Raw genomic sequence first — 24,732 nt, forward strand, 5'->3', positions numbered from 1 at the left:
TTACTAGGGTAAACAACATGCCATTTTTAGAAACAACTGTTTGTAAGAGTTTAAATGATTATAACTATTTTTAGCTCTGTCACATAATACCTCACAATTCCAAAATGCTAAGACATGACAACTATAGTTAGAACAATGCGAGTAAAATATTGTGACAGTCCACCTACTCAATTGTAACAACACATATAAATGGGCACATCTGCGCCTATAGCTGTAAATCTGTAACATCTCTTATGTACATGTTTATCACGAAAAATGTTGAAGGGAGGGAAGGTTAGTAAGCACCATCTCCCTGCCCTTCACTTCAAGATACAGTTTTAACCCTAAATAGACTGGGCTATTTCGACGCCTAAGAAGACTGGGGGGGGGGTCAGCCCCCCCCCTTATGATCTCGGCCGTTGATGGCGCGATCAAGAAGAAAATTGGCACATGCGTTACCCATAGCATTATCTACAAAACTATAACATCAAATTCTGCAGAAAATCTCATGTCTCATTAATTATGCTAATTTATGCGTAAAATCATAGTTTGCTTTAATTAATAAAATAAAGCCCCTGAAATGCTAATTTTTGTTTCACATACTCTAGATAGCCATCTGATCAAATTTATAAAAAAAAATTTCAACATCACTTTTATTTTCTTATGTATTCTATTGTTTTCTAAATTTCTTATGTATGTATGTATTTCTTTGTATTTCGACTTTTTGTTTTTATTGTTTTCTCAATGGAAATTGTCAGGGACTTTATTTTGACCATAAAAAAGATAAAATTAATTTAAGCAGTAAAAGGAAAAATAATGATACATTTATGAATTTTGGCTAAAAACACTATTTGCATTGGATTTGTACATAATTTCACGTTTTTGAGTAATTTTGGAACCGCGTACCCGGGGATCACAATTTTGGTCTCCAAAGTTGCGCGAGACTTGAAAGTAAAAAGTCAGCGAGCAACGCCGTCAAAAAATTTCGCGCGCCGGACTTATTGCGAAAAATGCCGAGGGGGGGCTGAATCAACCCCATCCCAAGTCTATCTAGGGTAAAGCCAGAATTAACTATTCATTTGTATTAATATGTATACTCATATTTAATTTTTTTCAATTTACCGTTTGCACAAGCACACGTAAATCTTGATCTTCCATCTATGCATGTCGATCCATGTTGGCAAGGATTCAACAGACAGTTGTCGATCTCTTCATCGCAAAGCCTGCCAGTGACGCCTAGTGGACACATACAGCGGTAGCTATTCCACTATATAAAGTTTGAGAAAAAAGTCTAAAATACTGACAACCATAACCTGTCATGAAGTTTTATTGATGCATGTTGAAACACAGTCCACAAAAAGAAAAATAGCCATGACACAGCAAAGAAAAAAAAATTACTGTTCATGCTGTATTGCAAATCCCTTCCAAAATATCCTATCCCAAGAGTATACAGTACATTAATAAAATCATACACAAAATTGTGACAAACATGGATGGTTTGTAAAAACAGTGGCAGATCAAGGAGTGGTGTGGGGGACCCACCCTCAGTCATCAGAAAGGCAAAAAAAAAAAAAATGAAACAGATTATATACCTGGTCTTGGCACGTGGAGCCATGAGCGCAGAGATGATTTTTGCAGTCATCAATGTCATATTCGCAGGTTTCACCTTTGAAACCAGACAGACATTCACACTGGAAGCCATCTTCATTGAGAATGCACAAACCTCCATTGCGGCAAGGGTTGTTATCACAGAGTGTTGACCTCAGCTGACAATGTGACCCATACGATCCTTGGGTACACTGGCAGCTATATCTATTGATCTCATCGACACAGGTCCCATTATTTTCACAATTGTGATTGACACAATCATCAATGTTTTCCTGTCAAAACATTGAAATCATGGTGACACTTCGTAATTCTGAAGGTTCTTAATTCCGAAGGTTCATAATTCCGAAACACGTATATTGCCTATACCTCGATGTTCGTTAATCCAAAAACGTAAAAGGGTTTGTTAATGCGAACATTTGTGGCATTCTTTCGAAGGCTCGATAATCCGAAAACGAAATAAGGTTCGATGTTCCGAAGGTTCGTTAGTCCTAAAACGAAATAAGGTTCGGTATATTACCTTTTCGGACTAACAAACCTTCAGAATTACGAACCTTCGGAAATACGAATCTTCGGAATAACGAACATTCAGAATATCCAAACCTTCGGTATTACGAATGTATGCCAAAATTATATGGTGTGTGTGCATGTGGATGGGATGAGCAAGGGGGGGGGGATATTCACCTACACAATAACAAAACTGTTTAAAAGTTTACAACATTGGGTACTATGTGAACTTTACAGTAGTTGTTTCACTGTAATAACCATGCTTGATTTATTGATTAGAAACATGATGATAAACACTATTTTATTAAACTCTTGAACAATTACTTGAAAATCTATATAATAACACTATTGTGTAAAAAAAATAAGCAGCTTTATTCCTGTGTATTATCCTTAAGACCAAGACTGGACCAAAATGTGAAACAGATAAGTGGGAACTACATGTACATAACCTACATGTACACTTGATCAACATGTGAAACAGACACGTGGGAACTACATGTACATATTAAAGCTACATGTACACTTGATAAAAAAATTGACAAGTCAGAATCATATACACTACATGTATATAGTACAAAAATATAAGATTTATGCATACATGTATCTATACTATTTTGCTTAAGAAAAACTCGAAATACTGGGTTTTGACAGTAAGTTTTATTGCGCTTTTTAATAGCCTTAATTATGAGATGTGAGGTTTCTACATAAAATATCACTTTTTTAATCCCAGATCATGCAATCATTTTTTCTTATTTGCAAGGGAAAATGGCACTAATTATTATTCAGTGCTCAAATTCAGGTAAACCAACAACTCTTCAATAGACTTGTGATTTCTTTTGAAAAGCTGTTACACATAATTTGAGTTGGAAAGCTCCACTAAAATTAGCGAGAAACAAAATATGGCATAAACTATTCCCAAGCTGTAAATTTCATCACCTTAATAAGCGTGGATGTAAAAACATAATCATGTTATCTATGTGATAGCAATGAAGAACATAAAATGCATAATCTGAAAAGATAAACTTATCACCCAGTTTTTCTCTGTGTTAAAAAACCTGTAGAATCACAACACTTTCAATCAGAATGACTTATTTTCAATGCCCGATAATTGGAGCTATCATTGAGCAAAATAATTAGCTGGGATGCAATGAAAACACATAAACCTTGCATAGCTGTGTCTGTTAGGTTTAAAACTTTCAATTGATATATCTGATTTCTTAATTTTGTTTTTTGGTCCAGTCAGGGTCTCTAAGTCTTTAAATTTTATTGGTGATTACATAAAAGGAGACAAACTGTATTCAAAACTATACTTACATCGCAACGGTCACCTGTGAAGCCCGGTTGACATTGGCATGTGAAACTCCCCCATTGGTTGATGCAGCTTCCACCATTCAGACACGGGGACATTGCACACTCGTCAATCTCTGTCTCACATCGTGATCCTGAGAATCCAATCTTACAGGTACACAGGTAACTACCAACTAGATTCTCGCAGTGGTCAGTGTTTTGACCGATGCAAGGGTTTTGTCGACAGTAGTCTATTTGGGTACCGCACGTTCTTCCTCTGAATCCTAAGGCACATTCGCAACTAATAGAAAATGTATAATTCATAAGTCTGGTGGTCAGAAATAATGAAACCTGATCGAAAGTGGTCTCCCCTACTCCTGAAACCTTTGTGTACATGTAACATACACACTAATGGAATGACCCATTCAAACCCTGGATTTAACTTTTCACTATCCTAAACCTCACCCTAAACCTAACATAAAACACTATTGCTGCCCATACATGCTCTTAGACAAAATACGGCTGGGAGGAATTGTCACTGGAGCAAATGTCATGATACCCCCCAAAAAAATAATAATAAAAAAATAAACAATGATAATGAAGATTTTAAAAAATATCATAGCAATCATTAATATTCACTAACATATTGTCAGTGTGTTGTTTACCAGTATTCAATGGTATTGCAAAGATTAGTTCCAATGTGTTTTTGATAATGTGTTTAATATGTTTTTAGATACATTTTTATATAACACAAATAGCTACCACAAAGATAGTTAATTACTTTTGTAGAGAATTCACTACGTTATATTCGAAGTGTTATCTGGAATACCATAATATGTGCCATAAAATCTAATTCTAAAATGCATCATCTGAAAAATACCAAGGAAATTGACAAGTTAACATGAAAGAAATTAGAAATATCAATATATAATTTTACTATTAATATCAATATTAGTATTAATATCATTACTATCAAAATATGTAATAAACTTCATGTATGAATTTTCACTGTATTAGGATTGGACTTGACTAATTTCTTTTTTTTCAAAGATTTGAGTTATGGTGTCATAACTTTTGCATTTGCTCTGAATTTGTACATTGAAATGTGGGAGACAAACCTTAATTAGGAATATTCATGCAAAACAAATTATTGATATAATTGCTTTAATTGTGGAGCATTGTGGCCTAGTGGATTAGTCTTCCGACTTTGAAATGGAGGGTCATGGCTTCGAATCCCATGGCTGGGATTCGAAGCCAAAAAATTATCCACATTTTCATCATCCAGATGAGGCAGAAATTTATCCCTTAAAATGCCATCACCTTGTACAAGGCTGCAGGGCTAAAGCCATGGTAATACTATCCAATTGAGTGGGATGAATGGGATTTGGGATGTATTTGGCGTGTGATATGCAATATATAAGCATGTTGGTATTATTATTATTACTATTACTTTTACTGCGAAAGGTGAGATTGCATTTGCTGAAAGTTTTTTTTTATTGTTTCAAAGTCATACAAAGTAAATAAGTTTTTTCTTGGATACAAGCTTGGATACCTCTCAAGGCAATCAATGCCCGTCAAGCTCTTGGATTGGGCACAACGATTTAATATCAACAAAGGGCCCTTTCCTTATCTAAAATCATCTTGTGACAATATTCTGCAATATCATACATTACACAACAAAGGCGTAAAACTTAATTTTCATCAATGATCATTCATTTGTATTTTGTAATAGCAATGAATTACAACTCGATAATTTCTTGTATGAATATTATTCCATCCTTTGCTCTTCGCCATAACAATCTATCCCTTTCCAAGAAAAATAAAGGAGGAAGTAGAGTGTCAATGTAAATTACCGATATCTTGTGTTCAGGTTCTCACAGACTCCTCCATTTTCACAAGGATTTGGGCTGCATAGGACATCTTCTGAACAGGTAACCCCAGTGTACCCTGCTTCACATTCGCATTCAAAAGAGCCTGGGGTATTGGTGCAGGTTCCATGCTCACATGGACTATAGGAGAGGAACACATAATGATTATACCAATAAATGGAAATACACATTTGAAAGAACACCTCGATATGACAACACTCCAAATTCATTACAAATACATTACGAGATGGTGGGGGGATGAGATTTATACAGATGCACTTGCAAGTATACATACAAACAAAATAAATTTATAATGAAGATTATTAGTTCACATAACATCACCTCTGTAATATGCAACAATAAACGTCTATAAAATAACCGTATATAAAATAAACATAATTGTTTTATTCCTATGACTAAAGACTGCATATTCTAACCCTGAATAGACTGGGCTGTTTTGATGCCTAATAAGACAGAGGGGGGGGGGGGAGGGGGCTTGATTCAACCTTCCCCTCATGATCTCGGCCATCCATCGTGCGATCACAACAAAAGTTGGCAGGCCTAATACCCAAGGCATAATCTACAAAACCATGAGATCAAATTCTGCCGAAAATCTTGTTGCTAATTAACTATGCTAATTTATGCATAAATTAAGAGTTTGTTCTTATTAACTAGTGACACCCCTAAAATGCTATTTTTGGGGTTCACAGACTATTTATAGAAATCTGATCAAATATAATCTTTAAACAAATTCAGCATCACATTTATTTTCTTATGTTTATTGTTTTCTAAATTTCTTATGTATTTCTTTGTTTTTTTAATTTTCTTCAATGGAAATTATTGGGGACTTTATAACCAACAAGTGGAATGCCTCTGGCCGTCTCACCTGCATCACGCGGTTCAATAAAGCAGCAGTGCTGACATTGAATACTACTCTAACTCGCACAAGATGTTCAGTGATACATGGTTACTCTTTTGTCCACTTTTTATGAACTAGACCAATAAACTTACAGAGATATGATGGTAATTCAACAAAAAAACCAACATCGCCAAAGTTCATTGACCTTACATGACCTTTGACCTTGATCATGTGACCTGAAACTCGCACAGGATGTTCAGTGATACTTGATTACTCTTATGTACAAGTTTCATGAATCAGATCGATAAACTTTTAAAGTTATGATGGTAATTCAACAGATACACCCAATTCGGCCAAAGTTCATTGACCTTTGACCTTGGTTATGTGACCTGAAACGCGCACAAAATGTTCAGTGATGCTTGATTACTATTATGTCCAAGTTTCATGAATCAGATCCATAAACTTTCAAAGTTATGATGGGAATTCAACAGATATCCCAATTCGGCCGAAGTTCATTGACCCTAAATGACCTTTGACCTTGGTCATGTGACGTGAAACTCGTGCAGGATGTTCAGTGATACTTGATTAACCTTATGTCCAAGTTACATGAACTAGGTCCATATATTTTCTAAGTTATGATGACATTTCAAAAACTTAAACTCGGGTTAAGATTTCGATGTTGATCCCTCCAACATGGTCTAAGTTCATTGACCCTAAATGACCTTTGACCTTGATCATGTGACATGAAACTCTAAAAGGATGTTCAGTAATACTTGATTAACCTTATGGCCAAGTTTTATTAACTAGGTCCATATACTTTCTAAGTTATGACGTCATTTCAAAAACTTAACCTCAGGTTAAGATTTGATGTTGACGCCGCCTCCGTCGGAAAAGCGGCGCCTATAGTCTCACTCTGCTTCGCAGGTGAGACAAAAATGAAATTAATTGATTTCAGCTAGTAAAAGGAAAAATGATACGTTTGTGAATTTTGGCTGAAAACACTTCTTGCATTGAATTTGTTCACAAATTCATGTTTTTGAGCAATTTTTGGTCTACACGCACTTACAACTGTTTAGTAAATATGGAACCATGTATCCGGGGGTTGCAATTTTATTATCAAAAGTTGCATGAGATCAGAAAGTAAAGAGTCAGCGAGGGGATTTATAGTGACAAATATTAAGGGTGTGTTTGTGTGATGCCTAATTAATATGTTTCTTTAATCAAAAACGTCCTTCAAGATTAAATTAATATGAATTTGTTTCTAAATGAGCCTAAAAACTATTACTTGTTAAAAATATTTTAAGCTCTCCTTATTAAGCTCACCTTACAAATAGCTCTGTAAGGTAATATTGTGGCATTATTGTCAGAACTGTCAGACTTTACCTTAAGAAAAACAAATCAAATATAATATCTCCTTTTTATTATTAATTTAATATTTGAGAATACTATTGAAGGTGTGCCTTTTATACATTTAATACATGTATTGTATCACTAAAAGTGAAATATTATTTTTGTACAAATGTACTTTGGTGTGCATGGGGTGCCTAAAGGCCACCACACACCTTACGACTGTTTGCAATACGATTTTGAAACAAATGGCATTTTTGCTAATTTTCTGAAAATGTAAATGGAACATATCATTATATTTGAGGTTAAAATTAATTGAAAATACTTATATAACCATTTTGAAAGATTGCAAGCCTTTATTTTCGAGTAAAGGCCAAATTAGTTTCAAATCATAGCCAATCGTACAACTGCTATGACGTCATGACTAGATATTAAATTTGCTTTTATTCTATGAAGGATGATGGCATAGTCATGGATTTGAACATGGGTATTCGTATGATGATTTCGAACATTACACAGTAAGATATTCCATGTCTCAATATTGGCATCAAATTCTACTATGTTTTATTCGAAAATCGGATTGCAAACAGTCGTAAGGTGTGTGTTGGTCTTTAAAGAAATGCAGAATATTCTCTTACTTGCTGTTACATTCATTTTGATCAACTTCGCAGTGAATTCCTTCAAATCCTTGCAAACAGTCGCACTGATACGAAAGCTGTTCCTGAACACATGTACCACCATTCAGGCAGGGTGAAGCAGCACAAGGGTCGATCATATGCTCACATAACATACCTGCAGCAAAATATAGTTGTAAATGAATTTAATACTAATTAGGCATATTTCAATGCCTCCATCTCCTCCTTGATACTTTGTGCATTAAGAAGTCAGAAAAGCATGTCACTGCAATGTCTCATGACTAATTTACTCTCATGCAACTTTCGAGTACAAATTTGTGATCAAGATTTACAAAAATATTGTATTTTGTTCATAGATCTATATCGAGATGGGATCTTTTATGCCTGTATGAGTGTAGCATTTGGATATCTTTAACCCTAAAAAGACTGGGCTATTTCAATGACTAGGAAGACCTGGCGGGTGGCCATGATCACGGCTGTTGATCGCGTAATCATGACGGAAATCGGCATAAGCTTTGCCAAGGGCATAATCTACCGAACTCTAAGATCAAAGTCTTTGTAAAATCTAATTTCTAATTAATTTTACTAATTTATGCTTGAAATCAATAGTTGCTCTAATTCACTAAATTAAGGCCCCTTAAATGCTAATTTTTGTTCACATACCCCTAATAGGATTCTGACCAAATGTACTTTAATTTCAATATCACAATAATTTTCTAATGTATTCTATTGTTTTCTACATATGTATTTCTAAGTTTGTCGACTTTTTTACTGTTTTTTTTTCAATGTATAATGTCAGGGACTTGAGTTTAATCAGTGAAAGGAGAAATAACGATACATTTCATGAATTTCGGCTAAAAACATTATTTGTATTAGATTTTTACATAATAAAATCAACTTTTTTGAGATTTTCTTTGTCTATAATACGCACTTACGAAATGTTGCGTAATATTGAAACCGCATACCCGGGTCGCAATTTTGGTAAAAAAATCAGCCCCCCATCTTATTTGGGTTATAAAACACAGGGAATTACCGTTGTATGCAGGTGGGCAATGGCACTCAAATGTATCCGGGTCTCCACTGCAAGTAGCTCCATTGCGGCAGGGGTTTTGGGAATTGCAGAACGTTAGTACGTCCTCACATCTCGGTCCAGTGTAACCCACACTGCATAGGCAGGTGAAGGAATCAGTCTCTTCAATGCAGGTTGCATTCAGTCCACATGGAGTGTCATCGCACCATCGTATTACTTCAGAACAGGTTTCCCCTTTAGAATGCAAATGACACCCCTTTAATATTAGTTCAATATCATGCAGTGTTGCAATCATAGTAGTTAGACAAAGAATTAATTGCTTGAGTTGAATTGAGCCCCAAAGTAAATTACTTGTACAGTGTAGCATACTATGGCTTGCCAGTTAAAGAGGTCCAGTGGCACCCATGGTTCTATTGTGGCAGCTTATTCCACTTGTTGGTTACTCTTTTAAGTTAAGTTTACTCTTTTATGTTTAACTCTATTATGTTCAGAAGTGTTTCCTAACCCTAAGGTCTTAACCATTCATATCACAATAAGTGAGAATTGGTTTAAACTTAAATTGCTAATTGAACCACTGCCCTAAGGATTACGATGAGGATGCTGAAATTAATAAATGAATAAATAATAGATGAATATCAAATAAATAAATGAATAAATAATAAACTAATAACAACAATAATAATAAGTTATAATAATAACATTAATAATAAATGCAATTAATAAGGCTCAATATGTATCTGGGTAAAGATAAGGAACACAGAAATATTATATTAAAACCATTGATAGAAATTAAACAGGTAAGTTTTTGGTTTGATCTTAAATGTACCGGAGACTGGCAATCTCTCTTAGGAAGGCATTGCATGCTTATGATGAAATTTTGAATCCACAGCATGCAAACAAGCAACAAGTATTCCGCAATAGAACGATAATATGAAAATGACTAATTACCTGAAAACAATAATTATATTAATGATAATAATACTACCAATGAAAGTAAATAAAAATAATCATAATAAAGGCAATTAATAAGGCCTCATATCTAGCCCATTACAGAGGCTCAAGGTGCTAGCGAGGAGGAGCAAACAAAATAGCAAAGGAACACAGAAATACTATACTAAAACTATTCATAAAAAAATTATGAAAGTGTTTAGTTTAATCTTAGAGGTAACCATGGCCTATCACAGATCTTTTAGAAAGGGATTGCACTTAAACTATTTTCCTATTCAATTTAATGTGCTTATGATTAGATTTTGAATCCACAGCATATAAAAATCAACATGTATTCAGTGATAAAACAATAACATGAAACTGACTTAATATTGATTGGTTTTGTTTTGTTTACCATATAAAAACTACAACAAAATATATTGCACAAATATTACAAATAAATATAGAAACACTTAAAAAGATACAAATGAACTACTCTATTCAGAATCATTGATATAATGGCTCTTTCCTTCCGTGAGCTTCAAAACTACCTAAGAGATGTTCATTATTTGACATACATTCAGTGAAAGATTAAGTCGGGAAGGCAAGGATACAATTATCAAAAGACTAATAAAGTTTCCTCTAAGAATTCAATATAATACCATTAATTTTGTAGTGTTTCATATCCTATCAATTACTTGATGTTTTCTAAGAAGATAAATTTCATAAAACAAAGACAGTTCACAGTATATCATATATTTCAAGGTTTCAAACTTTTCAGATAATCTTTCAAAAAGTAATACATGTGAAAAGTGTAACTGAACATTTCACATTTTTAATTTCTGTATTTCATATTGTATATGACACATGCCCTATCATAAAACTGTCATATTTAGAGGCAAGTAAATCAAATGCTTAGAGTCTGTATTATATCAACAAATTATCAATTAGTTCACAAGAGCATAGCTAATTTTATCGCAAATATAAAAACAGACCATAAAATCATTAAAATACAGGATATCTAAAAAGTTGTGCCTTTTGAAATGCAATATAAATAACACAGTTTGAACAAACACAATGTGAAGCTTCAATTGACTGTTATACCCTAGAGATATGTCATGTGCTCATGTTATTGGCAACTTAAACCACATACCTTGATATCCAGCAGGACAATGGCAGATGTAGCTAAAGACGTCATCCTCACAGGTGGCTCCATTTCTACAAGGATCGGACAGACAGAAGTTCACTTTGGTTTCACACATTTGTCCTATGAATCGCTCAGTACAAGAGCATTCGTATGCCAATGTTGTGTCGTCAACAGCTGAGCATGTTCCTCCATTTCTGCAGGGGGAGTCACTGCAAGCTGTTCTAACTTCTTCACAGTGCTGCCCAGCATAGGCTTCAGCACATGCACAGATTACGCTGTCGCCTAGATCCTTGCATGTACCACCATTCTGGCAGTTCCAATCAGCACATAGATCAATGTCTCCTTCACATTCCACACCATTAAATCCAGTTGTACATGAACAGGTAAAACTGTTGATACCATCGATGCAAACACCACCATGTAAGCAAGGGCTACTCTTACATTCGTCAATGTTGATAGAACAGGTCAATCCTGTAAATCCTGCGTTACATTCACAGAAGTACCCACCTAATGCAAGTTCAGAAACTATGCATCTTCCATTTTCGCACTGATTTTCTGGACAGTAGTCTATTTCGTCTGCGCAGGTTTTACCACCAAATCCAAATGGGCAAGAACACTCAAAATCACCTTCGTTGTTCATACAAGTTCCATCATTCATGCATGGTAGTGGATCACAGTAGTCTACTTCTATCTCGCATAAGTAGCCTGTCAACATGAAAGAATGATGAAATTATTCAGATGCAGTTGCAGTGTATGAACATTAAACAACATTAAACCTTATTGAACAAATTTTGTCACTACGCCGTCGTATGATCTTTATGAACTAGACCAACATACTTTCAAAGTTATGATGGTAATTCAACAAATACCCCCAATTTGGCCAAAGTTCATTGACCCTAAATGACCTTTGACCTTTATCATGTGACCTGAAACTCGCACAGGATGTTCAGTGATACTTGATTATTCTTATGTTAAGTTTCACAAGTCAGATCCATAAACTTTCAAAGTTACTATTTTAATTCAACAGATACCCCCACGATGGCCTAAGTTCAATTTGACCCCCCCCCAGTATATACTGGTCTGAAATAGCCCAGTTAAGATAAGGATGTGATGCTCATAATGCATAAATTTAGATACTTACTTGTCGGCTTAAATGAAAATGGCTACATAAAAAAACACATAGTGCTACATAATAGGGCAAATACAGAATGTAACCATAAAAAGGTCAAGTTGCTCGGATCCGACAGAAAGTATGTGCATTCTGTGTCCCCCATCGATCTGAACACCTGGGGGACCAACATTTTGAACTCCAAGATGGCTACCATGAAAAATGAGGTACAACATCTTGAGTTTCACAAAACCCGTGGCACTAAACCAATTATATTGTGGGCACAATACCCCCGGGAGTAAACATACCATACCTGTATATCCAGGAGCACAAATGCATGAGAACCCGTCACCTTCCTCCACACAAGATCCTCCGTTGAGGCAAGGACCAGAGTCGCACCACAGAATACGATCGGCACACAAACGCCCTCTATAACCTTTCCTACATAAGCATGTGTATGAGTTGATTCCATCAACGCAGGATGCACCCTGTTGGCATGGGAGGCTTGCACATTCATCAATATCTGTGAGAAAAATGAAATTGGGTGATTGAAAATTGTATAAATATTTGTTATTTGATGAAAAATGCACCTCCTCCAACAGCGTTATGATGGAAGTAAAATAAAGATCAACAATTGTTCAGGTTCATGGTGAGATGGCCATTGATCTAGGCTCCAGTTCAGTACATGAATATATGATTATCAAAATAACAATGTAATGGCATACCTCGAGTGTTACTAAATATCACCAATATGATATATAGATCCTGATGAAGCAGCATGTAGAAGAAAACACATGGCATAACTTGTAATGCACACTAAACAATGTAAAGAATTTTGAACCAGGATATAGTATAATCTTACACAGTTTGAAGCTAATGCATAATCCCTACATAGCCATAGTTTAAAAAGATATATATGCTAAGTCATTAGTTCTTCAGACAAAAAAAAATTGTCATTCAGTAACCCTACAGGCTTGTTAGGCAAGTTCGAGAAATAACCTAATCCCAATGGATAATCAACTGATTTTTTTATCAGCAGCATATATGAGCCAAATTATTGAGGGGCCAGACAGGGCATATGGGACAAAATTTGTAAAGAAATTGTGAGTGAACAAAAATTTGACCTTTCAACTACAAAAAATTAATAAATTGTGCTGGATTTTTGTTATATTCATAAAAAGTTTTACAACCTTTCATTTTATCTTAATCTCCCATATTTCTCCCCTGTGATTTCTTTTAATCATTAAAAAAAATCTTCATTGTATTCTATTCATTTATTTATGTACGCCAGTGATTTAGACACAGTTCTTACCAACACACATAGATGCATCAGTTGAACCCGTCTGCAGTGTTGTAGTCTCGCCTGGACACTCATGGCATTGACTTCGTTGAGTTCCACTCTGGTAAGTACCAAGAGGACACAACGTGCAAGGAACGAATCCTGATGGGGAGTACTCTCCTGCTTCACAAATCTCTAAATGATACAAATTAAAAAAGAGTGTTGCAGGAAGAAATTTAATTATTACACGGGTCCAAAGTTTGAAAATACATGTGGTTCCTCAGAGTCACAATCTCCTTGCTGACTGTACAATCATTGCCTTTTTTATACTGGTTCTCTCAAACTTTCCATACCTCAAATTGTTTTTTAATTCATATTGTTGCATCATTTAATTTTGATGAATGATGCTAGCATGTTGTTTGTGGATGATGTTTACTTGTGAAGTACGTAAAATTAAGTCTAATACAAATGCAATTATTAGATGGGCCCACTTGTATTCCAACAACTCATTTCAATTATATGCTGTTAGTTTTGCATATCTTAACGATTCAAGACATACATTCTCTTACCTTTCTCATGGGGTATATACAAATGTTTCTTCCTTTTCTTAAAGGATTTGCAATAGTATCCGATTTAAAGGTATTGATATTGTTTCCCAATTACTTTTCAGTACAATATTGATATTGCATGATTAATTAAATTATTACTTCCTTGTCTCTTTAGATTGTGCCTTTTGTATTGCTTTCTATGGAGGAGAGTCATGGTTAGAATGATCTGTGTTCTATACGTGTAGACAGACAATGGGAAGTGCATATATGTTTTTGTGCCTCATGACAGTGCATGGGGGCAAACAACTCAATGTATACAGGTATCACATGCCTAATTCATTTCCCATAGACTCGTGTCTTAAAGTGGCACTTTAAAAAAATTAATAAAAAAATAAGGAGGAAGTTCGAGGGTTGAATGTTTACTACTAGTGGATAGGATATATGTCTGACATTCCATATCTGACCAGAAAAGGTACCTCAACCAGCTCATTTTAAAAATAAATCAGCATTTATGAAGACTACACCTGACGGGATCAAATTCATCACTTCAGAGTTGGCTCTTAATCTTCCGCCAGTAAAAATAGTTCCAAAGTGGTGATATATAATTCCAATGTGGAAAAAGGAAGTTCAGTAGGTACCTTCCCTAGAATCAGTGTTAGATTGTCAGTCATATTCATTCAATTTTGTCAATCAGCAATATCAAATTTAAAAATTGAGAATGGGTTGGCTGGAATGAATATCTTTTGCATGCCAGTTGTAATTAGGCACGTGTAACCTGTACCACTTCCGGTTTCTGTTTGGACACAGTAGCGTTTATAAACACTATTGTGTCTAAAATGGTTTACCATTTTTACCATGGACATAAAGCCTATGAAGGGGATAATAATAATGCTAACATTTATATGGCGCTTTATAAGGGTGTTTCAAAGCGCACAGGTGGGCTGACTAAAGGAAACAATGAATCCATTAAAAAAAGCTAGACTATGCTGGTGTTGAGAAAAGGTGTGTTTTGTGTGAGGATTTGATGCTCCATAAGGCTGTTCATAAATAAACAACTTTAAATAGGCGAAATTGGAACTTGTACAGCCAAAACATGATTCCATTTAGCACGCAGTATGCTTACATCAAATTGTCAGGCTCTTTGGGACTTCATCTTCAATTTGCAGTGAACGATCTGAAGAATAGGACCCCAATTACGCTTATATGATTTATGCATTAAAACTATTTCATCTACATATCAATACTGAATAAAGACTGGGCAAAGCATTGGGTGAAACTTATAGGAGAATGTTTACATACCAATACAATCAAGATGCGAATTGGAACCTTTGCTTTCAGTTGACGTTCCATTGGGGCAGGTGACACATTCAGTAGAATATAATTCATCTTGGTAGCTACCTATCTGGCAAGGATTGCATGGTGCTAGTCCAGAGTCTGAACTTTGGCCGGGCTGGCAAATATCTACAGAACATGATATCAATGTATGTGGAGCAATAGCAATGTAGTTAATACAGGAAATAGCAATATCATAACAAAACAATGAAAATGATAGTGTTGATTTATTTACTATTATATGGGGAAAGGTAGGCAGAGGGCCCGTCCCAGGCCCCAGGTATGAAGGTAAAAAACATTATTCAAGAATCATAAAATGCTACAGAAGTTTTATACATGAATACATTTACATTATTTTATGTTTTTTACTATTTAACAAAACCTATAGTTTTTCCATTCTGGTGATACAATTATATTGTTATATACTTAAATTTCATACTTTATATCTTTTAATGGAATGACACATCATTTCAGAGAGAAAATGAAATAAGTGCATAACTTTGCAATGTGCATATCTAAGCACTCTATTTCCACAACAATTCATTGCAAAAAGGCTAAAATTCTGTAATGATGAAGTCATGGATAATGACTGATGGCCTGAAAATGGTAATAGTCTGGAAGATTTTTTAAATATCTTATTTATCCATAGAAGTTTGTATCGCTAGATCATACAGTGTGTCCCCCAAATGTTCTGTTGACCCTTATTCCATCAACCGACTTCTCCCACTTCAGTTTCAACCCAATTCTCCCGACTACCATGAAAACATTGCTGACATCCACATGATAAAGTTGAATTGCTACCCAAAAAGTGTAATTTGTGTTCACTCATACATTAAAGTTCAATTAAATAATTTAAGAAATATGCTTTAACAACCAAAACTGGTCCTGGTTGATCATTAATTTATCACAATGCCCTTAAGTTTGCAAGTTCCAAAGGATTTGCCTCTCAAAAACTGGCATAAATTGGAAGGCTCATTCCGGCCCAGCCTAATTGTCATACCCTTTCTTTCAATGGGCAGTGCTCACTTAAGCATGAATAGTTTTCCAATTTGTTGGTGTCATTTGAAAGCTGACTTTATTGACTTCCATATTATGTGTTTTCCCCAAAATTGATAGTTTAATTACTTGATAGTTGGCAGCCATTTCAAAAGTGTAGTTTTGGGGGGACGCACTGTACATCTTCAGCTAGATGCATATGGCTCTTACTGACTTCCTACAAATAAAGGCAAACAGTTGCAAAAAAAAAATCACATGTATGTACCTCTGCATTGGGTCATGTTCACAGATCCAACATCAAGTGTAGACTGTCCTTCAGGGCACTGTTGACATGTGAACTGGGCATGGGAGTCTTGGTAGGACCCCACTTCACACTGTAGACACTCCTGAGTTTCATTGTCATAATGAAAACCCCTTCCACATGGTACTACGCATTACAAAAATACAAATACAAATTACTTACATTAAATTTGATATCTGAATCAAAGAAATTACTTTTTGTTTTTAAACAAGTAGTTTTCTAGAAATATTTGTATTCAAATGAAGATATATATCATTTGTTTTAATAGTGAAAAATTGGTTTGGGATATGTTTCATGTCCTTGTAGGAACACAAAGTTCACATCTCATTTGTTAATCATTTATCGTGATCAGGAAAATGTTTGGATTCACTTCACAAATGACTGTGTAGAAAGGCCACAAGAATATTTGCTTAATTGTTTTTGGCATTTAATGACGCAGATGGAGATGATGAAGATTTTGAAGATGTGATCATAATGATATCAATAATAATATTATTAATAATAATTATAGAAGTAATGATGATAATAATGTAATGATGATAATGTACATACAGGTATGGCATAATTTCTTTTGGGAACAAGTTGATCGACAGTGTACCACACATACTCAACCTAGTTAAGGAAAATGGGTACCTGCCAGAAATTAATTTTCTTGAAACCCCTTGAAACGCGGTGTAATAGCTGCTCTGCTAAAGCCAGGGTAATTACACTAAATTACTGCACAACTCTTAACCCTAAAAAGACTGGGGGGGGCTGAATGCGATAAATCCGCCGCGCAAAATTTTTTGACCGTGTCACTCGCTGACTTTTTACTTTCAGGTCTCGCGCTTTTGAGACCATAATTGTGACCCCCGGGTACGCGGTTCCAAAATTACGCAACATTTCGTAAGTGCATGCAGACCCCAAATTACTCCAAAACGTGAATTTGTGTACAAATCCAATGCAAATAGTGTTCTTAGCCATAATTCATAAATGTATCATTATTTTCCTTTTACTGCTTAAAATTAATTAATTTTATCTTGTTTATGTCATAATAAAGTCCCCGACAATTTCCATTGAAAAAACAATAAAAAACAAAAAGTCGAAAAACAAAGAAATACATAAGAAATTTAGAAAACAATAGAATACATAAAAAATAAATGTGATTTTGAATTTTAAAAAAAATTAATTTGATCAGATGCCTATCTAGAGTAGGTGAAACAAAAATTCGCATTTCAGGGGCATTATTTTATTAATTAGAGCAAACTTATGATTTTACGCATAAATTAGCATAATTAATGAGACATGAAATTTTTGCAGAATTTGATGTTATAGTTTTGTAGATAATGCCATGGGTAACGCGTGTGCCAATTTTTGTTGCGATCGGGCGATCGACGGCCGAGATCATAAGGGGGGCTGAATCAGCCCCCCCCCCCCAGTCTTCTTAGGCGTCGAAATAGCCCAGTCTATTTAGGGTTAAGAGACTTCTCATAAAGGATGTGTTAGGCTGGTATTTTCCCTATATAATTTATTATTTACATAATAACAAATGTCATATAAAACAAGAGTGTCGCTGGGGCGAGCACATAAATACGCCCGCCTGTAATATGGAAAATTGAGTTATTGGTCAACCAAGAAAAGTGGAAGGTGGCGAATTGAATTTTGACCTTTCGACCTCACAATCAACAGAATTACTGGGATCCATGCTAGTATCATACAATAAATTACATGAGACTAGTTTAAGTAAAACTAAAGTTATTGCATTATTTACAAGGACTTCAGAGGGGAAGATGAAAACATATAACTGTGACCTTGACCTTTAACCTTTTGACCTCAAAATCAATAGGCTTAGAACTTGGAATCCATGCTAGTATCATACACATTAAATAATATGAATCTAGGCTAAGTTAAACTAAAGTCATCGCGCTTACAAGGACTTTAGAACGGTAAGATGAAAACATATCACTGTGACCTTGACCTTTGACCATTTGACCTCACATTCAATAAACTTCCTGGGATCTATGCCAGTATCGTACACATCATATTATACAAGTCTAGTTTAAGTGAAACTGAAGTTATCACATTCGCAAAGAAAAGATAATGGACGGACACCGAGCATGATACCATAATACGTCCCATAGGAAGGGCGTATAAAAAGAAACTATAGTACCTTCTTATGTCGATAATAATTAAGATAATTTATAAAGTCTAATCTTACCACAAAGATAATCATCATTGTCCACTGTGTATGGAGGATCGCACACCAGTTCTGCATAATCAAATGAGATAGATGATTTGTCTAGATCTAAAGAAACATCAGAAACAGTGGAGTTCAGGTCCAGATCGCCATTTTCAACAAGAGTTTCCACAACCTTGATCATTTCACCCTCTGAGTCCAAAACTGCATCAAAGGGGTCTTGGTCTTCAGCAATCGTCAGATTACGTCCAAACCAAAATCTGACAGTAAACCTGATGGAGAAAATTTGCCAGCAATTACATAAATGTTTACTTGAATTGAATTGAACATCCAGAATAACAAATAACATTTGAAAGATTCATGGCTAAATTTGGCCATATGGTTAAATAAATTTGGTTAAAATATGAATGTATTCTACCTATATTCAGAAATGTCTCTCTTCTCTATTTTCCTCACAGGGCCTTCCTTATGTCCATACTTCCTTTGTACAAGACCCCGCTTCCGTCGTTCGTTTGCTCCATCGATGGGTCCACATGTAACTAGTACATTTTCCACTGCACATCCATCATTATCCGTGCAGACGCTTGAAAATCCTGAAAGCTGAAAGGCATTGAGGAATGCACTTGCGATCTGCAGATTGGTTTGATTAGTACCGCAGGTGCCACTATAGTAATGTACTTCACTTGGAAGGTTGATTCGATTTCCATTCCTTGTCTCTATTCAAGGGGGAAAAAAAACTTAGAATCATGGCCTCACTTGTTCTAGATTATGAACCTAACTCTGTTCAGTTGGAGAAGAGAAAAAAAAAAACAATTGAAAATTGTTCCTAACCAAAAGGATTATCTGAAAACAAATGAAAATGTTTTCTGATTTTAGATAATTGTAATAAATATGTTTTGTGGCATTAGGTCAAACTTCACCATTAAAACTGATTTGAATGGACATAGACAAAATTCAAGCAAGTAGAGTAAACAATGAAAATTGCATTCAAAAGAGATTTTTTTCTTCACAAAGCAATCCATCTTGGATGGTGATCAAGCGATGAAGCCAATGACATTACACTCTAAAAACAGAGAGTAAAAATTTATTCAATAATGGGTAGAAAGCGAACATGCATGCTTCCTGGGTTATTTATACCCCAATATTGGCCAAATGCATGTTTGACCGGAAATTTCAATGCAACATTGCGCAAAATTTACAAAATGTTTGGTATCATTTTACCAATATGGCGTAAATTTTCTATTTAGTCTACACACTCAATATTGATCAAATATACTATATTGGGAAAGCGGGGTAAGTTGAGCATAGGGGCAAGTTGAGCCACCACCCCCAGGCTAATAATGAATGAGTCAGACATTGTGGTGGTGTCATGCATTGTTGACCCATTACATAACTCTTTACTCAACCATATTGTTTTCGACTTTGAAACAAAAAGTACCTTTTAGATGGAAAAATACAAATTTTAGCCAAAAAAGTAAAAGAGGTTGTAAAATAGAGGAGTGCTTTTTACCCACACACGACTTTAATTATAATAAAGAAATAAGAACAATATTTTTATTCAAGGTATGGATCTTCATTTTTTGTCACAGTCTTTTAAATGATGGATGCATAAGAAATGTGTGGATGTGAAATATCACATTAAGTTCGGACTGGGGTACTTTGAGCCAGCCACCATGGGGCAAGTTGAGCCATGGTAATTCTTATGGTAATAAGAATGAAAATTAAAAAAAAATGAAAAGCCATTAATATGCAGGCAAAAGATGTAAATTCACATGACAGCTCTTTTACTCTTAGAGGATGTCAGTATTTATAGAGAATTAGCAAGTGAAAAAACTTGAAAATAAAAAATTGACATGCTGATTCCTCCCGCATACATTTTGTACATAGTTTTTGTGGCTCAACTTACCCCAGAAGTGTCACAACCCCCCATATGGGGCAAGTTGAGCCATTTGACCTCATTTTTTCAAAGGTCACAATGAATTTCAATGTGGGGGTAGAAAGTTATATATAGGTGAAAAATATGTCCCAAGAAAAAGCAAGGTACTCATTTCTAAAATATTATTAGTCATATTGATTCTAACATGCAAAAAGTGTCACAACTAACCCGCCTTCCCGTATTCAAAATCTGAAGAGTCTCAAACGATAAGTGTAACAAGATGGGTCTAATGAAAAACAAAAACAATATGGATTAGTTTATTTAGATCTACTGCTAAATATCAGGGGCAGTAGATTGAGTTTTAGATTTTGTGGGATGTGAAATATTATTTGAAGAGTAAAAAGGAAGGGGGCGGGTTCTTAAAAAAAATCAGGTCTAATTTAATTTTACTCACTTTCGAACAGGGAGTAAAATATGGCGGGAGGCCCACTAATTTATTTTACCAATGTCCTCTGTTTTTCCATTCATAATTGTTCAATTATTCAATTTTTTTTGTATTTTGTCATATCAAATATTTTTTTTTTCAAATCACCAGTGTACAATTATATAACTTTGATGTTGTCTGATTATTGCCCTCTTAGAATAAAGTATTGGTTGGCCCTCAGTTTTAAAGGGTTGTGCGAAACATGCCAGGCAGCAGTGTTGATTACCCTCCGATATTCAAGTGGACAGAAACCGGAAAGTATTATTTTCTATAAGGGCAGGGCACCCTTGGAAAATATGATGATGGATAAATTACCTGTGCAGTCTGGTACTGTGTCATGTGGATTCCATTGGCCAGATATATCACACACATAAAACTCAGGGATATCCAGAAATGATGTTGGAATGTCAAAAGCTTTGTTACAATAGATCGAGCAAAATGTGCCACCGGACCAACCGCTACAACTCAGAGCTCCATTCACCGGGGGATCTAGGCCTTGGCAGGGAACTCCTGTGAGAAAACAAAAACAAAAAAAAACATTTATTTCTGATTAAAAAATGTTTTCAACAATCATACAGACAAAGAATGCTATTCATATTCTCGACCTGTTCACTCATATTTTAATTGAGACAATGAGAGACCAATGATTGAGAAAATCACAGGGGTGATGGGGTGGTGTTGTTTACTGATACATAAAGATATGTGTCTGATAAAATGGCTTGTCCTGAAATATAAAGTATACTACTATTTAAAAACAAAAGCATTTTATCAATAGGCCATGATCACTGTTGATCTGAAATATAGCTTACTTTTAACGCTTATGATGAAGCTGCAGGTAGAAGTTTTAGAATTATCAAGATTTGTTGCCTTGCATTCTACCAAGTGATCCTTGTCAATAGCAAGGGTTGCCATGCCGTCCTCATAGTTGCAGGAAATATCCAAGGGGTCCCCCGTAGGTTCGGAAAATATGGGCAGATCCCAGGTGACTTCAGTTAATTGTTGGGCTGGTGCTGACTTCAGTGTTGTTGGGACAGTACTCCACAACTGGGTAAAGTTCGTCTGAATTTGGAAGGAAATGTTACAAGGAAGGTCTATCTTTGAAAGTTAGCAAAATCTAACTTTTTGTAAATACTTGTAAGAAAAAACTTTCTCTAACAGAAACCAGTTAGGAAACCGGGGGAAAACGTACTGCTGAATATAGCACCATTTCTGAATAACTGAATCTCATTTGTTTTGTTTTTTAAAGACTTATCCAAGGAAGAATTCTAAAAAAAGCCATATCTGGCATGAAGCTGCCCGAAGTGAATCCTATTTTCAATGAGACCCATCAGCATTATACCAAAACCCCAACTCCTTTGTCTTCTTGAACCCAACAAATGCGTTATATAATTCACATAAGCATAGTACAAGGAGGCGAAGGGTTAAATCAATTTAATCTGAGGGCTCTATCTGGTCATCTCAGCCTGGTTCGTCCAATTAACATAAAAATTTCAACTGACTGGAGCAATCACGCAGCCACATGCGAACCCCACTGGGAAAGTCCCGGTCAGCTAGGGATTATCTGAACACGGTGTGTGTTTGCGTGTATCTCACCGTGTCCAGATTATCCCCCGCTGAACGGGACATCTCAGGAGATCTGTGTGTGGCTGTGTGATTGTTCCAGCCATTCAAAATTTTGACTTCAACTTCCTGTAGCTTCTTTGTGACCAAGCCAATCACTTCAAGCATGCATTTGAAGAACATGTATGATGAACTCGGAATGAATTTGGATTCTGAAAGTCAAAATCGGCTTCAAATCGCAGCTGATGACAATGCCATTACGAGTTGAAATTGAATTTGCTTTTATTCCTACAGCGAGGCTTGAACTAGACTAAATTTTGAATTCTGAACTCTAATTGCTAAGATATAACGTCGAAAGTCTGTCTATCTGACGGTCAATCGGATCGGGCTTACCCTAGCCACTAACCCGTCTCTGTGGTCTAGTGGTTAAGGCCGGCGTTCAAAGCTGGGGGCTCAGGTTCGCTTCCCGGCAGAGACATTTTTTCGGCATCACCAATTTTTCCAAAGGGTACATAGCTCTGGGGAACCTTGATTTAAGCTACGCCTACCATTGTTCTCTTCATCCATTTCTTTACAATATTTAAATAAAAAAAGAGTTGCCAAAAAGCTTTTGTACATGTAAAGCTTTACAAATTTGTATTTCTTCTCTCATACATGTACTGTATCAAAGCAATAGCTTTGGTCCAGCTGAGGCATGGCGGCTTGTCATTGTTCAAAACTCACCTTCACCCGACAAAGGAAAATATAATTGGTATAGTGGTGAAAATCTGTCTATCTGACGGTCAATCGGATCGGGCTTACCCTAGCCACTAACCCGTCTCTGTGGTCTAGTGGTTAAGGCACCGGCGTTCAAAGCTGGGGGCCCGGGTTCGATTCCCGGAAGAGATATTTTTTCGGCATCACCAATTTTTCCAAAGGGTAGATAGCTCTGGGGAACCTTGATTTAAGCTACGCCTACCATTGTTCTCTTCATCCATTTCTTTACAATATTTAAATAAAAAAAGAGTTGCCAAAAAGCTGTTATACATGTAAAGCTTTACAAATTATATATACATATTATATATATATATATATATACATGTAATAGTTGGTGGTGACAGAATCCTCTCACATAGGCTACTGCAAATATTATTGAAATAAAAATAATGGCAGAATGCAAAAAGTGTTGTACAGAAGAGGGCATCGCTTATATGATTGAATTATCTGCTCAGGACTGTTCAATCTTATAAACCTACCCGTGCATTTATGCCATGTTGATAACACATTTAGGCAAAGTGTTGTTTTAACATGTAATTGTTCTCTCTTTATTCAATTGATATTAATGAAAGAAAATGTGCAATATTCTGAATTAAACTGACTTACCTTGAACATAAATTATAAAAGAACATGATACATTATTTCCAGCCATGTCAAGAAGGTGTAGATGAGTGTGGAGTCTTCAGTGAGGTTGTATGGGGATGCAAGATCAGATGGTAACGTTAAGACAATTAGATCACTACCGTCTACAGAATCAGTAGCTGTAGGAGCAACAAAAGTTGCTGTCACACCCCAGGCCTCGGTCCTTGTAAGAGTAAGGGGAGATGGACAGGATTTCAAGATTGGTGCGGTGATGTCTGTGAAGGATAAAACAAGAAAAGGTGTGAAGTTGGTGCGAAGTCATTGTAGAAGAATCAAATACAGTTCTCAAAAGGACATTCACTTTTGCATTTTGCTTCGTAAAGTTTATACAGGATGAACCAGTGTTTCATTTTTCACAATTAACGTGCCTTCAAAAAGTGCCCTTGGCAATATGCAGTTCATGGTCTGGAACTAAACTGTATTGCCGTACAAATTTAAAAGGCCTGAATTCACAAAGGTGGTTTTGAAAACCCAAGGATGAGT

General features: G+C 35.5%; 1 protein-coding gene across 1 annotated transcript in view; it reads right to left on the bottom strand.

Moving 5' to 3' along the window:
• Window positions 1-24,732, bottom strand: part of LOC121426158 (sushi, von Willebrand factor type A, EGF and pentraxin domain-containing protein 1-like) — an 84,388-nt gene that overhangs the window by 20,845 nt on the left and 38,811 nt on the right. Inside the window, 18 exon segments of the mRNA XM_041622342.1 lie at window positions 1,102-1,246; window positions 1,572-1,859; window positions 3,406-3,679; window positions 5,232-5,387; window positions 8,091-8,244; window positions 9,121-9,351; window positions 11,198-11,896; window positions 12,613-12,822; window positions 13,612-13,773; window positions 15,426-15,587; window positions 16,720-16,881; window positions 18,953-19,203; window positions 19,350-19,647; window positions 21,607-21,801; window positions 22,101-22,293; window positions 22,295-22,350; window positions 24,214-24,264; window positions 24,267-24,464. Of these exon segments, the coding sequence (XP_041478276.1) occupies window positions 1,102-1,246; window positions 1,572-1,859; window positions 3,406-3,679; window positions 5,232-5,387; window positions 8,091-8,244; window positions 9,121-9,351; window positions 11,198-11,896; window positions 12,613-12,822; window positions 13,612-13,773; window positions 15,426-15,587; window positions 16,720-16,881; window positions 18,953-19,203; window positions 19,350-19,647; window positions 21,607-21,801; window positions 22,101-22,293; window positions 22,295-22,350; window positions 24,214-24,264; window positions 24,267-24,464 (3,885 nt within the window).

This window comes from Lytechinus variegatus, chromosome 13 (genome assembly GCF_018143015.1).
Source record: "Lytechinus variegatus isolate NC3 chromosome 13, Lvar_3.0, whole genome shotgun sequence".
Classification (NCBI taxonomy): domain Eukaryota; kingdom Metazoa; phylum Echinodermata; class Echinoidea; order Temnopleuroida; family Toxopneustidae; genus Lytechinus; species Lytechinus variegatus.